General features: G+C 37.5%; 1 protein-coding gene across 9 annotated transcripts in view; it reads right to left on the bottom strand.

Moving 5' to 3' along the window:
- LOC126974692 (mitogen-activated protein kinase-binding protein 1) overlaps positions 1 to 17,279 on the bottom strand; it is a 147,111-nt gene that overhangs the window by 28,891 nt on the left and 100,941 nt on the right. For all 9 annotated transcript variants that reach the window (XM_050822251.1, XM_050822258.1, XM_050822260.1 and 6 more), the window contains exons 9-21: positions 16,739 to 16,899; positions 16,140 to 16,275; positions 14,592 to 14,768; positions 14,019 to 14,134; positions 12,325 to 12,532; positions 8,701 to 8,835; positions 7,467 to 7,577; positions 4,949 to 5,038; positions 3,813 to 3,943; positions 2,439 to 2,567; positions 1,666 to 1,785; positions 706 to 830; positions 304 to 398 (exon numbers count right to left, since the gene is read on the bottom strand). In XM_050822251.1, the coding sequence (XP_050678208.1) occupies positions 304 to 398; positions 706 to 830; positions 1,666 to 1,785; positions 2,439 to 2,567; positions 3,813 to 3,943; positions 4,949 to 5,038; positions 7,467 to 7,577; positions 8,701 to 8,835; positions 12,325 to 12,532; positions 14,019 to 14,134; positions 14,592 to 14,768; positions 16,140 to 16,275; positions 16,739 to 16,899 (1,734 nt within the window). The remainder of the gene's footprint in view (positions 1 to 303; positions 399 to 705; positions 831 to 1,665; positions 1,786 to 2,438; positions 2,568 to 3,812; positions 3,944 to 4,948; positions 5,039 to 7,466; positions 7,578 to 8,700; positions 8,836 to 12,324; positions 12,533 to 14,018; positions 14,135 to 14,591; positions 14,769 to 16,139; positions 16,276 to 16,738; positions 16,900 to 17,279) is intronic.

Raw genomic sequence — 17,279 nt, 5'->3', positions numbered from 1 at the left:
TTATTAGCCTGTAGATGGAGCCACTACCTGAGAGTTGAACAAGATTTACGAACCGTACATCACTCGCATCTTTCGCTCGGACGGAACCCGAGAGGTCGCGGGTTCGAGTTCATTATTTTGGTTACAAATTTAATTTAACGTAATAGTTTTATTATTATTAAAAGTGGGATTCGAACCCAGGAAATTTTACTCTTTCACAATTTTGGAAGTCCCTTGACAATTTAAACAGCTTCGACTTCCACATAAACGACCAAATTAAAATATCTGCTGTAGCTGGTAGGTACTGCTTCAAGTGGAGTTTACCTGTTTAACAGTCTGCTCTCGTCTCTTCTCGATATAACGTGTGTCTGTGCCACTGTCAATTGAACTATCCTTGGAGCCGTCGGAATCCCTCTTCTCTGTGAAAATATATTTAAAATAAGGTGATACAGCAAAACTCGGCCAAGGTGACTCCGCGGCCGGCTGTAATGCGACATGCGATAGATGGACGATAAAATTGGATATAATAAGAATAATTTATTGCAGTACCATATTAGTTACGTAGATTTACAAAATATCTGTTACAAAGTATACGTTGGTTTAAAGTAAGTAACTTTAATTTTACAAGTATTCTGGCCTCACACTAAGATTCCCTGTGTCGTGAGGTCCAGTCTCTTCCCCTATAATAGCACAAAATATAATAAGAGTAACGGTTTAATAACTCACCTGAATTCGGTAATATTCTAGTTGCCCATTTCCCCCGAGCTGGAGGTTCGGGCGGCTGATCAGGTGCTACCAGCTCGTCACCCAGACTCTTCTTGGCCCACGAGGGTAGCCGACCTATCCGTAACCTGCGTAATACACATGCAATTCGAATAAATTATATGATATTATTAGGTGTTCCCTTCCTGTGTCAGCTGGGTCACGGTGACGGTGACAGCGGATTCGAGTAGCGTATCGTTCATAATTTTAGTTTCCAAATTAATTAGTGTAATCAATTTTAGTTACAGCAGCTTAAAACATGTACACAATATAACTTGAATTAATTTGTGTAATTGAACCCAAAAGCGAGGGTTCTGACTTCAAAAACAATAACAGATCGACTAAAATTGGTATTGGATGAGAACAGGCACCAATCGTATTCTTAATATTTAGTTATTATTTTTACTACACCATCTCTTAACATTTTATTGATAATTGTAATTGTATATTGTAAGGTATTTTAGGTATTTCTTAACGTTGGCCAACTTGTATGTACCAGTAATGTTAGTTTATAAAGATAATTATAAAAACGTAACCACTGGAATATTTGCTTGTCTATCAAGACGAAACATGTGCCTAGCCTTAAATTTATAACAACATTAGCTGTAAATGTTTCATTCAAATAAAGAACTTTGGGTATTCTCAAGATAGCTAAGTTAGTATCGACACCTATTCTTGAAATAGGGATGATACCACTGATTGGGAATGGAGCAACCGCCCTCAGGCTTTTAAATAATAAGTTTAATTGTACGATATCACTTTGTAACAATATTTTGTATGAAACAAAAAATGAAGCCCGCTGAGTTAGTTGCGCCCTTTCTTATCAGACCTTAGGCATTCTTTTTGGAATGTGTTGTAGTTTTTGACTTCCAATAAGTGATATCACATTCCATTTTGAATAAAAATATTTGAGTTTGAACTCACGTGTAGTCGGGAACGACAGGCGCCGCAAACTTGTCATCTTGAATCTCCCTCGGCGGTGACCCGAGATATGAGTCTGTCTCGCTCTCCAAACCCGATATTCCGTTCGTCGGCGCTACTTTTCTGTTAACAAGCGACCAAAACAGTCAATGTCGGAATATATATTTGCAAAAATCAAATTTTGAGTATGGAGGTTTACTATACATTGTTTCGGTCTGAAGGGCGCCGTAGCTAGTGAAATTACTTTGCAAATGAGACTTAACATCTTATGTCTTAAGGTGACAAGCGCAATTGTAGTGCCGCTCAGAATTTTTGGGGTCTTTTCAAGTATCCTGAGCGGCACTGCAATGGAATGGGCAGGGCGTATCAATTACCATCAGCCGAACGTAATGCTCGCCTTGTCACTTACTTTCATTAAAAAATAAAGTGAAAAAAAGTGATATCTTAAGATACATAAATTCAGTGTCCTGTTGTTTGTTCCCAGTGAACTCTAATGAACGGATCTGGCATTCGCTTGTTAGACTCCGTGCGTCTGCTCTCAGAGCTGTGTGAAGTAGTGAGCCAGTGAACGGATGCTTATTAGCTTAGTTAGTCGTGATATTGATCACTACACATATAACAGTCTGTGTCAACGTATATTGCGTGGATAAGTATCTTGTAATAAAAACAAAACTTGGATAAATTAATTTCAGTGTTTTACAATTCTAAAAAAATAACAGCCCCCTCTGACCGGCACATTCTATCTAACGGTATCTCCCTCAGTTGACCCTGTTTACCTCCTGTGGCGGATGGCTTGCTGCGCCAGGCGGGCACGCATGGTGACCACCATGTCGTGGGGCACGCGCCAGATGCACACGCACCCGTCCCCACTCGCGGACACCAGGTGCTGGCAGTCGGGAGTGAACCTGCAAGCATCGTTTAATAAAGTCACCAACATAACTAGAATACCATTAAATTTTCTTAACCATACACACATTATTGACCAAATTTTACTAGTAGAGTGTCATAATGTCTTTATTAACATTTTATCATACTAAAATCATCAGAAAAAAGACGAAGGTCATAGAGATAATATCTAAAATCAGAAAACTCAAATGGCAAAGGACTGGGCACATGATAAGCGGCCAAGAGAAAAGGAGCAAAATTGTGACACGATGGTACCCTAGAGAAGGTAAAAGAGATGGGGCAGACCACAGAAAATGTGGGATGATAACATAAGGCACGTAGCAGGAGTGAAATGGAATAGAGTGGCATAAGATAGACAGGAATAGAAAAGGTTGGAGGAGGCATTTGCTGATTGGCAAACAGACCTATAAAAAATAATTGAGTATGAGAATAGAATATATTAAAACTAGTTTAGCTACAAATAGTAGATTTTACAACGAGTGCACAAAACGAACCATTTTTTGACCGAGACTTTTAGCAGCCGAAGGCGAGGGCTGATAATAATGTCGAGGATAAAATGGTTTTGTGGACGAGTTATAAACTCTGCTTTTCATTTCGATTGCGAGGAAATAAAAAGGTAGTATAACATGGACATTATTAACAATTTTAGCAAATTTGAAGAAATTTGTTTCCCGCCGCTTTTTTTTTAAATAAACGACATTGATATTAGGCTTGGGCTCCAGACCTATACAGCCTATTATTAAATTAAGTATGTAATATATTTTTTTTTTTTTAATTTATTAAATAACCTACTGTATTTTAATTAAAATGTCTTTTATGTCTTAAAAAACACATGAGGCAAATAAATTAAAGTAAATATTATAAAATACCAAATTCTATCTCTGAATTTTTTATTGTTTGGCTGTATGGTTCATTTTCTTTGCCTTAATATAAACACATTTATGAGTAGATACTTTTGTGCACTTGTGCACAAAAATCGATTTTGTGCAGCCTATATCGTGCACATATAAGCAATTTCAGAGCATGAGAGGTGAAAAATATACTTGTATATCTATATGCATACTTTTTAATTACTAATACTTTGTAAATAGATACTAAGTTGGTCCGAATAAAAGCTTTATTATTAATCTTAACAATTCTAAATTACAATAGTGTTATTTTTGGAATACCCTTGCCAAAAATTCATTTAATGAAGACCTTATAATTCCAAGCGAAGTAATTATAACTTTTGATTGAACAGTCACCTCAGGCCAGTCACGATCTCGGAATGGCCGTACATGGTGGCCATACACTCGCCCGAGTAATAGTCGTACACACTCAGTATCTTGTCCGTACACGACGTCGCCAGGTAGATGCCACTCGTGTCCAACGCCACCTGCGTACAATCAAATCAAATCAAATCAAAAACATTTATTTTGTAGGTAAATCACATTACACTTGAATTGTCATTTTTTATACTAAGCTCATTCGGAAGGCAGATTTCCCCAGAGAAGAACATTTATTTCGAATCACTTGTTTACTTGCATCTAATATATAAAATTCTCGTGTCACGGTGTACGTAAATGAAGTCCTTCGAAACGGCTCGACCAATTCTCATGGAATTTTGTTTGCATTTTGGGTAGATCTGAGAATCGAACAACATCTATTTTTCATCCCCCTAAATGTTAAGGGTGGGTCCACCCCTAAATATTTATTAATTTATTTGGACAACATTTTTTGTTTTATTTTTTATGATTCAGCATTAAAAAATACATACTACTTCAAATTTTCACCTGTCTACGATCAACACCTATTTTTGCGATCGAGTTGCAAGATGGCAATCAAATATAATAATTATTTTATTACTATAAATTTTATGTACGATATATTTGGTAGGTCTGAGAATCGGTCGACATCAATTTTTTATACTCCAAACATTTTAATTATTGAATTTTTTCTATTACTTTATATAGCAATACAACGTTTGTTGGGTCAGCTAGTAGATATATAAATATGAATATACTAGAAGCGAATTACTTGTTTACTTGCAAAGACATATAAATAAGAATATACTAGAAGTGACATAGCCGAGTTAAATAATATCTATGTCGCCTAACAGGTGACTTATAAACCACCAGCGAGAAAGTAGTGATTTAGTAATAATCTTAACGGTGGACATGAAACACCTTAGTGTATTTCAGTAGGTATATCTAACTGTGGGACACTAGTACCACCACACCATACAACTCTATCAATATCCGAAGCGTTGCAAGCGTACATATCATTGTAAAGGTAATCAATTACCGTCAAGTGATCCAATTACTTTTTCGAACCGATGTCTATTGTAAAAGGAGAATTGAAATCATCATTATTGTCACAAAAAGAGGTATGCATTACTTACTTTGATCAGGGTGCCATCTTCGGCCGTAGTGCCTCGGAACGTTTTCGTGTGCCTGCCGTTAGACGAGCTATACACGCGGACGTTTCGATCCTGTTAATAAAAAAATAATTGTGTAATAATAAACGACTTGTCCTAAGTAGCCGATTGTGTTATATACCGTTAACTTATCACTTTACTCGTTACACAAACAAAAAAAAAAAAAAAAAAACAATGTCAAAGAATAACCCACAAAAGAAGGAAATCATTGCTAAATTCCAAAGATATTTTTTGTATGCGTGTCGATTAACTCACAAAAAAGTACGAAGTATTTACAATTCACAACGCTATTCGTAAATTACTACGCAAACTTGTCCTCGCATCCTCGGCCCACCTCCTGCCTCTCCTTTTCAATGAGGGGATAAAGTCAAAGTCAAATAAACTTTATTTAAGGCGACACTAAATGCCAGCGACCTTGAGCGAAATGAGTTCACGGCTGCCGGCCCGCCATCTATGCAACAAAGCCAATATTTTCAAAATTCTTGGGTGGAAAACAGTTTATATGCTTACAATACTCGTTATTCACTACTAATCTGAATAAATGAACCTACAAAAAAAAGTACAAGCTATAAGAATAACTTTTCTGAGAGAAGTACCAAAAAAATAAGTCACGTCATGCCAAAAAACTTGTTTACCTTCAAAGAAATGTGGTAGTTCAAAAAGGCTCGGCAGTGTTAACCTTTACCAACAGCAAGCATTAGCAACCTACAAATAAGACTTAAGGATATATGTAACAGGATTAAGTAGTGTTCATAGTTCGAAATGCTATACTTTCACCACAAAACTTGTATAAAAACACCATGTTTGCGTGTTTTCTGCTCACACTTCGCCTTAATTAGGCTTAAACTAAGCGCTTTGAATCGCCACTATAAATGTTTCTTTTAAATTTCTGAATATACCACATGTTCGCAAAAAGTTGAGCTCGTCAGATGAACATACAAGAAACTCAACGGCCACTCTTTTCAATCAAATAGAGTATTTTACAATGACTGTAATATACATAACAAATTAGTTTGTAAGGCGCTGCATCCAATATATGAGTCGTGTTTAAATAGTATAAATTATTTCATAAAAAGTAATAAAGAATAGACTATAATATGTACTATATGTATATACTAATGTTAATACTTTGTAACATAATTAATCAGATACTCACACTCAATCAAACCCACCCTCACACACACACACACACACACACACATATACAGAGTGCACTTTTTGACCTTTCGGTTCATATTGTTAACCTTAGGATGTAAATTGGTTGCCTACAGGACAGGCTACGCCTAGTGTAGGGACCAAATATAATGTAATATTATGTGATAAAGTGTCTGTATCTAATAAATAAATATAAATATAAATTATCGCAAATTGGATGCATCAATCTTTAGAGCTTGATTCATTGTTTGTGTAAGGATGCTTCGTGATCATTATAGTCGTGATAACTTTCATAATTAGTAACTGCATCCAACAAATACAATGATTTCTTTAACTATCACAGGTTTTTTAACCTGCCACCACATGCAGCACCCGTTCACGAGTCGACGCCTGGACCAGCCATATTTGTTGCTAGTGTCAATGTTTTGTTGCACATTGGCTTCTTTAATCTCGTATATAGTCTCTCTCGTAATAGACAATACTGACGTTGTAAGCGTTCTAATATTGAAGCATTATATATAATATGACGTGTTCATCATCTTCAATGTCAAATGAAGAGACTTAACGCGTGGAATTACGACGCTACCTTTTGATCCAGGTCAGTGAATCTATCTTTTTCGAAAATTTTCTCAATAACTTTTGAATAACATAAAAATATAAAATGCCTTTGAATAAGTTTAAATTTTTGATGAAAATTGCAGAGTCACCTCTATGTGAGTTATGTGGAACAATTGAGGATGTTGAGCACTTGTTAAAGGAATGTGTCTGATTTCAGTCTACGAGACAAAATTGTAGGACTTATGGGTTTGAACAGATTTGATACGGACATGTTTGTAAATATACTTGCCCGCCCTGCATTTAAGGATGCCATAAGTCTGTTTGAATCCATAAGGTTTATTGTTTGAACACTATAGATATAATTTGCTTTTGGTTTTATGTATTAACTTTTTTTTTTTTAGTTTGTTAAGTTAAGAATTTTGTTTTTCTTTTGTCTTTTTAATGTACTTAGATTATAATGGGGCTGACATGTACATACGTATAAAAGCCCCTAAATCAATAAAGAAAAATATATATATATAAAACTGCTTTGACTTTGTCAAGTATACTACTAAATTTAAAAACTTGCTCAAGTGAAACATTTATAACTAAGATAAGCTGCTGATGCTAGCATCGAGATTTGTGGAGACAGCATATCCCTATACATAGCCAGGGTATAACAGTTCGTAGGTCCACATGCGGACCGCATGCGAATGTAAATCCGCGTGATAGGAAAACGGCCCTTATTGGACTTCCAATGGTAGGCAGGTTGGTGTGGTGTTTCGTGTACCTGGCACGCGGTGAGCACGTGGCGGCCGCCCGCATCCACCTCCATATCGTACAGTGTGGTGCGTCCCGACACGTTCTGTCCGCGCGCGAACAAGTACCCGCCCTCTGCCGTCTGAAACACACATTAACACATCGCTGTATTCAAATACGAACATCCAAATGCACTATTTAAAATAATGCTATTTATACTATAAGTCATTGGTATTGCCTAAAATAATAATAAAAAAATACAATAAATTTATAGAAAATCAATCAAAACAAATCACTCAAATCAAAATCACTTTATTCATGTAGGTCACGGAAATGACTCTTATGAATGACAGTGAATACATGAAGTAGCAGGAAACTCATTGGCACTCTTTTAAATAAAGATTTACATTTTTATCGTTTTACAAATCGTTTCAATTACAATATACATAATATGTAAAGTGATACAATAAACCTACTTATACGTCAAATATTCAATGCCTTGCACGAGTAAGTCAAAAAAGTAAATGTAAATTTATACAAAACAAAAGTTATTGAGTACAGTTATAGCTGCATCATTCACACACACCGTAAATAAATAAAGACATTTTGCGAGCATTTTATAAGCAATTATAAAAAAATTAATAGCATTTGATTTTATAGAATCGTCCTGCCACCACAAGTAGCGCCCGTTTACGAGCATGACGCATGGGCATCGCCTCCCTCGACCATATTTTAGGAAAGGAAACGACCCGTCCCACGTCGCCGCTACAAGCAGTGACATTTAAGCGAGCATGATGAAAACTGTCCAAAAACTCAAGAAAATAACAAGAAAATAGTGTTCATCTACATATATTAAGCAATACTCACTAACTACCTCCTAACAATTTGACCATTTTGTTAAGGACCATAATGTCAGTTATATCACTACCACCGCTTGGGAAACAAATGGCGCGCGGAGAGACAAGAAACTCTGCGAGTATTTTACTTCTACGTACGTACTTTTTGATACACTCTTTTAAAAAATGGCCATTTATACAATAAGTCATTGGTATTGCTATAAAATAATAATAGAACAGAATGAATTTATAAGTGCGGCATCTAATATAATCTTGTTTAAAGTTTTAACCCATCCCTTTCGGCACACCGGCACGTGAAACTCGACACCGCACGTATATGTATACGTTATTGCTTGTTTTGACAGAAATACTCAATGAATGTGGCTCAAGTGTATCCCACACTCGGCCATCGTTATCGTAAACACTTACCGTCCGTAACTGTCTGAAGAGTATGGTCTTGTCAGCGCCGCAAGACACCATCTGCAGACCTCCATTGGAGCTCAGGAAGCGCACTGCTGTGATAGATGAGGAGTGTTCGTCTAGAGTCTGCAGGATTTGGTAACCCTAGAACAAACAAAAATTTAAGAACATTTGATTAAAATTTATTTCTTCTAAGTCTTACCCGCGAGTTTCAAAGGTTTTCATTTCTGTGTTCGATTCATGCATATTATATTGAATAGTGGGCATTGCAAGTATGGAGAGACCTACAACGAACACTTGACAGCGCAACAGACGATCACAGCACTGGGTGAATGACATCCGGCATAAAAGGCATTTATTTTCTCAAAATTGATTCCATTAGAATTATTTTTGATGTCATTTCCAATATTACTATCGCTTCGGAAACAAATAACGCTCTGAGAGAGAAGAAGCGACGTAAGAAAATCTCCCAGCATTCTTTTTATCGGCGACACGGAAGTCGAAATTGGATAAGACAAACTACAGATCGCTAGTTGTAGAATAAAAGGACCTACATCATATTTAGGATCACTAATGATAATTAAGAAGGGACCCGGGTGAAGCGTTATTTGAAAAATAGGTATTTGAAGAAACTATTGCTGTCGCGTCGCGCCCGAAACACAACGATCTATGTGTGCGTGAATAGCCCGTGTTTTGTGTGAGTAATGCGTATGATGGGGTGCGCGCACGCCACAAATCGTATCATTTATCAACTTACTCTGTGCTCGCTCATAATTAGTTTTTGACCCTGGCTATTTATACACGGTATTGTAACGTTGCTATATTTTGACTCTGCTCGCACTCGGCTTGTGAATCGGATTTTTAGTAGGTAATTATTTTCACTACCTACTGAAAAATTTATGTATCAATACATATTTTAAATCTTAAATATCTTCAAAAATATTCATTTAAATTAAATACTGTAAAAGGCCATGTTGATCTATATTAAATGCACAATGTATACTTATTATTAAAAACGCAACCACAAGTATATATGCACAATGTATATATTACTGATTACTGCTGCATTGCTTAAATTCGCTTCGTAAATAAGCCCTTATTTCTCGTAAATAGTAAAGGAGAAAAAATGGTTATTGTGGGTTATCACTAAGCGATAGACATATACCTACCATCGCGAACTTTTTCGTCGAACAACAATGTGTTCATTTACGACATCACATTAGAAAACTCTAAAATGAACAGTGTTTCTCTACTATCATCATCACCATCATTCAGCTGGAAGACGTCCACTACTGTTACAAAACAAATATTAACAAATTGCCTCCCCCAAAGATCGCCATGACAATCGGTCCAGCGATACCAGCTATACCACTATGGCATAAAAGGAACTGCGCTCCATCTTCTAACTTCATATCTAAACAATAGAATTCAGAGGGTCGACGTTAATGGCAGGAGATCTCCTGGGACTCACTTCGACGGGACGACACTTCACTGATTTTCAAAGTGAAAAGAAACCAAGCTATGTATGACGAAGTGAACGATATTTTATCTGCGTGTACTGGTTTAGCGCTAATAACCTATTGTTAAATAGCAAGAAAAAGTAAATACATTAAATTTACCGTACTTTCAAATGTCAAAAATATAAATGCAAATGTTTTGTTAAACGGAGAGGTGATAGAACCGGTGGAATCTGCTATATTTCTTGACATAAATCTAGATTCCAAATTACAATGGGGCCCCCATATTGAAGGATTGGCGAACAGACTTAGTTCTGCAGCATACGCGGTTAAAAAGATTGGACAATTAACTGACATAGATACGGCGCGACTAGTATACTTATGTTATTTCCATAGTATTATGTCCTATGGTATATTGCTATGGGGCAACGCTGCCGATATTAATACAATATTTGTGCTGCAGAAGAGGGCTATTCGCGCTATTTATAACCTAGGTCCTAAAGCATCATTGAGAGCAAAATTCAAAGAAATTAACATCTTGACTGTTGCTTCTCAATATATTCTGGATAATGTAATGTATGTTCATAGGCACATAAGTGAATTTGCCAGAAACTGTCATAACCATAATGTTAACACCAGGAACAGACAAACTGATGATGCCTACTACTCGGCTAAGTCGAGTTAGTAAGTCTTTTGTGGGGCTTTTACAACAAGATCCCAGAAAATGTTCAAAACAAAAGTATTACGTTATTCAAAATAATTGTTAAAAAACGTTTGTGTGGTAAAGGTTACTATAACATAAATGACTTTCTTAATGATACCACAGATTGGGAATGGAGCGACCACCCTCAGGCTATTAAATAATAAGTTTAATTGTACAATGTTACTTTGTAAATGTTACTTTAATTGTAAAACATATTTTTGATGCAAAAAAAAAGCCCGCTGAGTTTGTTGCGCCCAATCTTCTCAGGCCTGAGGCATTCATTTTGGAATTGGTGGTAGTTTTTTGCCTTTCAATAAGTGATTTCACATCCTATTTTGAATAAAAATATTTGAATTTGAATGATGCCCTCATCCAACCTGTTCCGGACCATGTGGGGGGCCTACCAACATTATATGTTCTATCTTTTAAAAACCGCACCAATATCCGTTACGTAGTTTAAAAGATCTATGCATACATAGGGACAGACAGCGGCAACGACTTTGTCGTGATGATGATACGAGAACATTTCACATTCAATCACGAATGTAAAATATATATAAATATTGAAATAGTGTATAATGAAAACCTAAATTTGTAATTAAGTATAAATAAAACGTTTGTGGAAGGAATCTGGGGTAGATTTCTGTTCAGGAAATGGATATTCACAGCTGAGTAGTTGCAGATGGTTCTTGGGCAAATCGTTCAAACAAAAGTGTATGATCTAAAAAATGAAATATAGAAAAAAATTCTGCGAATGGTAACGGTACCCGAATTGATTGACAGTCCTCCCTCACAGTAATTAATCGGTTGTTATCAATTTGATTGGTAACGAGACAAACGTAAATCAAATGCCGGATTTTGATGTGTTCACACAAAAACTCGAGAAGTCCTTTGCTATTCAGCTCGTACGTGAGCACTAGCTCCAAGTATATGACAGACTCTGACAGTAAAAGCCCCGCTTTAGTAGTCCTACTACATGTTGTGGAAGGCTCCTTTGCACAGGATGCCGGCTAAATTATGGGTACCACAACGGCGCCTATTTCTGTCGTGAAGCAGTAATGTGTGAGCATTATTGTGTTTCGGTCTAAAGGGTGCTGTAGCTAGTGAAATTACTGGGCAAATGAGACATAATATCTCATGTCTCGGGTGAAAATATGGAAGAAACGAAAAGTGTGCGAGACGCGGGGAGAAGGTGCGGAGAAAGGGGCGCGCGAGTGCAGCACCCGGCTACAGATATCTCACATCTCCGCTCTGCCGCGCCGCTTGCTCGCTCGCGGTACAAAATCAAAGAAAAATGAGACATCTCCACTTAGCTTCGCTGGAAATGGATCAAGCAGAGAGGAGATGTGGAAATAACGAAATCTGATCGGTTATCAAAACGCACCTCCGCTCCTCTCCGCTTTGGTGGAAACTGGGTCTTACAATCAGCTGAACGTCCTGCTCGTCTCATCTAAATAAATGTAGCCGACGTACCTTATCCACCCGGAACACGTGTATGAGCCGGTCCCTGGACGCGGAGGCCAGCAGCCTGGGGCTGGCGGAGTACTCCAGACACAGCACCTCCGCGTCGTGCGCCTCGAGCGTGTGCAGCGCCGCGCCCGAGGCCGCGTCGTGAACCCAGATGTTTCCGGCGCGGTCGCCCGCCGCCACGTGGCGCCCGCACGGCGACACTCGCACGCATCTGTTTACAAACACATCATAACTGATCTTAAAAGAAACCAGTTCAACAGATTCTTCTTTATTGAAGGAGGCGTTACTTTTCGGAAATCCATAATTATCCAATATTTGTCTTTAAACAAGCAATCTTTGGGTCTCTCTTTGGCGAGTCAGTATCTCCTGAGAATGCCTCGTGTAGAAGCGAAACACGTGTCGAATTGTTTAAATATTGGCGGAATTAACACTAAAGAAAACTGAAAACATTTGGAGATTCTTTTTTAGCAAGCAAGTACGTTGGTGACTTTATCTTTTTTTAAAGTGAGATAGTTTAACATATACAATTATTTTTATAATAATATACATTAAATTTATCCTAGATGTGAGGTATCCCTCATGTGGGACTCAAACCCGCATCTCTCGGCACTCTTACCAACTGAGCCAGCCGTTCAAGTGACGCATACATCGTAAATCTTGACATATTCAACTCTCAGGTTGTGGCTCCATCTACAGGATCTAATTTACAGTTATATACCTTTTCAACCCCAATAATTGCATATTAGGAAATTGACTAGAGATGTCACTCTTTCAAATATAAACAATTCGATACCCGCATCGTTCATAAATTTTGATTATAAATATTTTGTATACGATGGTAACGTCAAAAGACTTCCAGCGTGGACTTCTCAGAAGTCGCCCTCTCGGACGTGAAGTCCAAAAATATCTTAGTACGCTTCAAGTGGCCGACGACAGAGATCATAAGACCCATCGTTATGAGTACCGAATAGAAACCAGTGGTGTGTCGCAAACACGAAAGTATTAAATAACCTTTACACAGAACAAAGAGGAGATGCTACAGAAGTTTAACTAATAACTAACCCACTAATACGAGTTATTCTAAATCGTACTCAATTCTTAGCTGCGTTGGATTCGTAACACATTGATGAATTACTTTAAGCACACTACTTACTTAGTATCAATCTACTCGTACATTTTTATTGGCTAGGCTACTTAGAGGTGAGGCGGGCGAAAACGACAAAAAAGGCGCTACTTTTAAGCTTATTAGCTATTCCCTTGTGATTTTTAGAGACCTTTCCTACTTACTTTGTATTAAGTAGTCCTAAATATTACACATTTACGTTGGTTTTGTTTATCCGACAGTTTTGAATGCTCTATATTTGAGAGTAGTTTTAATTCGATCCAATAAATAAAGAATGGAAATGTGTATGTTTTCGTACTTAAGGTGACACGCCTTTGGAGCGGCATTAGGTTATTTATTTACATGTACGCCTATCATTTAGCGTTGGAAAATGGAGGGAGAATATATTTAATACGGTAAGAAGGCACATGAGTTTGGAAAAGCGCGATGATGATACAAATCTAAATGTGGTAAAAAAAAAAGTAAAGCATCGCCAAGGTATCATTTGATTTAGTGTTTATCGAAAGCCAATACGACAGTGCTTTCCAAAACATTAAACCAACCGCGCTTTAATATAATAGGAATCATATCTCACCTGACTCCAGTCTTGTCGTCATAATTCTTCGACTTGTCGCGGTCACTCATCGCCGTCAAATCAACATCCTTCAGGAACTTAAGCTCGGGGTCTATATATATCACTTTGTTTAGCTCCTGTAACAAAACAATAAGTATAAATAAAACGGTTTTCAAATCGGTATACTCGCATCCCGCGATTGTTTACAAATTTATATATCACCGGAAGTTTAAATAAACACAATAGTCCTCTATGTGTTTGTTAGAGATTAGAGATGTGCGTCAACTGTGTAAGCTGGGTGTCCATAAACGCTAAAGAATAGTGTTGAGAATTATTTGTCAATACGCTATAATGTGTGAGCCGGACGGCACATCGAATGGAACAACGACGTGTAAGATTTGTATATAAATTGATACCAACATGAGGTTGGTGGATCATGGTGTGCTCGGGCCACCGAAAGCACACGTTGTCATCAATGGAGCACGTGAGGAAGATGCCGGGCAACAGAACTCACATCATCCGCTAGCACTATGGCCACACCCCAGATGCACGCCGCACGGAACAGTGACGGCTGTGATTTGTATATGAACTCACATTGCTATAGATGTTTGTGTGCTCGGGGCCCAGGCTCCAGAAGCGCACGGTGTCGTCGCTGGAGCACGTGAGGAAGGTACCAGGCGGCAGGGCTCCCTCGCCTTCCACGTCCGCCGGCGCCATGTCCACACCCCAGATGCAAGCCGAGTGGAATAACGACGAGTGTGATTTGCCCACCTGGAGTTTTAAAGTGAGTGTGAGTTGCGCCTTAAGTGATAATAGCAACACATGAGTGATTGAATATCGAATTACAGTTGCATACACAAAATTACTTTTTGCAACTGAATACAAATATCAAAAATAAAGCGCAGGAAAAAGGTATCAATCGAATATACATTATTTGATTTTATTTTAAACTACCGCGCTATTTAAATGCACGTGCAAGAAAATATTCTTTTCACTTCTCATGCTCTGAAATCGATTTTTGTGCACTAGTGCACAAAAGTATCTACTCATAAATGTGTGTATATTAAGGCAAAGAAAATGAGCCAAACACAATAAAAAGTTCAGAGATAGAATTTGTTATTTTATAATATTTACTTTAATTTATTTGCCTCATGTGTTTTTTAAGACATAAAAGATATTAAAATTTAAATTAAAATACGGTAGCTTATTTAATTAATAAAAAAATATATTACAAAATTAATTTAATAGTAGGTTGTATAGGTCTGGAGCCCAAGCCTAATATCAATGTCGTAAGATTTAAAAAAAAAGCGGCGACAAACAGGCCTCGTTTTTTCGTGCGTTTATTAATTTCTTCAAATTTGCTAAAATTGCTAAAAATATCCATGTTATACCACTGTTTTACTTCCTCGCAATCGAAATGAAAAGCGGAGTTTATAACTCGTCCACAAAACCATTTTATCCTCGACATTACTATCAGGTAAAAGTGCTCGAATAAAATGGTTCGTTTTGTGCACTCTTTGTAAAATCTACTATTTATTTTGAAATCTATATTAATTATAACGAAGTAAAATATAGGTAATCAGAAAATAGAAATCAATTACAAGCAACCTGTATTACTTGTTTAAGCGTTTGGCAAGGCAATGGCTCTTTAAGATGCCTATTCTAGGGCTGATACACGTCTCGAAGTAGTTTTGTGAAACTTTGCAAAATCAACACTCTAGATACTCATTTATGATATTCAAATTAAGCTATATAGCCCCGGCCCGGTAAAGGAGAGATAGAACCTTGTCACATTGATTAAGTCTAGGTGACTTTCCAAATTGTACTTTTGTTTGAGGATTTAAGAAGTGAACCTGACGTAAGCCATCTTAATGACGTCATTAAGATGGCGGCTTGTCCCCATCTCATCGCGAGGGGCATATATATTATACATAGGACGACCCAAAGACAAAATATCTGATTAAATAAATAAAATTGAATCATCTGTTTGTATTATAACAATAACAGCTACTTATACTACGATACAGTTTTATAAAGTAGTATTCGTAAACGAGCTAAGTGTTGTAGACTCTTTCATCTATTTACAACACTTAGCTTGTTAACGAACTCGCCCATCTAAGCTATACATATAAACGAGCTCACCCGTTTGATATCCCGCACGTCCCACACGTAGAGGCTGTGATCGTTGTAAACGCAGGTCAGTTTGTGGTTCCGCTCGTCGTATGTCAGCGCCACGGTGTCGGGATAGCGAGCGTTCGGCGGCTGACTTATTATGTGGCTGAAACACAATATTACATTCATCATAACACTAGTAACAGGATGCAAGAAGACAATCTTCCCGGACATTAAATGAACACACGGGTAGTACTATCCAACGTTAATCATTTATTTATTTTATTTTAGGAATCAAACAGTCATAATCAAGCATAATTAAATAGTATATAGTTGAAACAGTCTATCATACTAGTCAAATAAAAAAAAACATGTTTGGTGAATAAGTGGCAAATGTGACAAAAATTAAAAATAAAAGCTTATGAATATAATATTTAAAAATTACTTCGTTTCCGGGACGATACGACAGGACCTTCAAAAATACGCGTACACTTTCCTAAAGGGCCGGCAGAGCTCTTGTGGTTCTTCTGGTATTGCAAGGGAATGTGGGCGGCGGTGATCACTTAACACCAGGTGACCGTACGCTCGTTTGTCCTCTCTTCGATAAAAAAAAAATGTTATTTCATTACTTGATATTGACGCCCTGCGCGACGTCTACGCCCAGGTAATGGGTCCGCGGCAGGGTGGTCACGTGCCGCAACGTATCCGGGGCGAAGCACCTCACGATGCCCTCGGCGCACCCCACGAAGATGTAGTTGGAACCGATCGCCATGCAGTTGGCGCTCGTTGTCTGGAAATATATAACAAACTATTAGATGAGCGAACACGGCTAGGATACTATACAGCAGGGGTGCTCAAACGGTCGATCGGGATCGACGGGTGGATCGCGAGTGCATTTTGAGTCGATCTCGAGAAAAAAATCCGGTATAATAAACTAAAATCGGTAATTACGTACCATCTTCTGCACATGCTCAGGACATGCAGTGTCACGCTTCAACATCCAAAGTCACTATTTAGTTAAGTTTAGAACTTTAGAACGCGTTTGTTTTGTAAGAACCAATAAACTCGCAATTTTGAATAATAATTATGAGTTTTTTCATTGACATTTTAGAGCAGACCTACACTTACCTTGACAAAAAAATGCATATTGTGCACAAAACTATGTCAAAA

This window comes from Leptidea sinapis, chromosome 33, assembly GCF_905404315.1.
Source record: "Leptidea sinapis chromosome 33, ilLepSina1.1, whole genome shotgun sequence".
Classification (NCBI taxonomy): domain Eukaryota; kingdom Metazoa; phylum Arthropoda; class Insecta; order Lepidoptera; family Pieridae; genus Leptidea; species Leptidea sinapis.
This window is presented reverse-complemented; position numbering and strand designations above follow the sequence as displayed.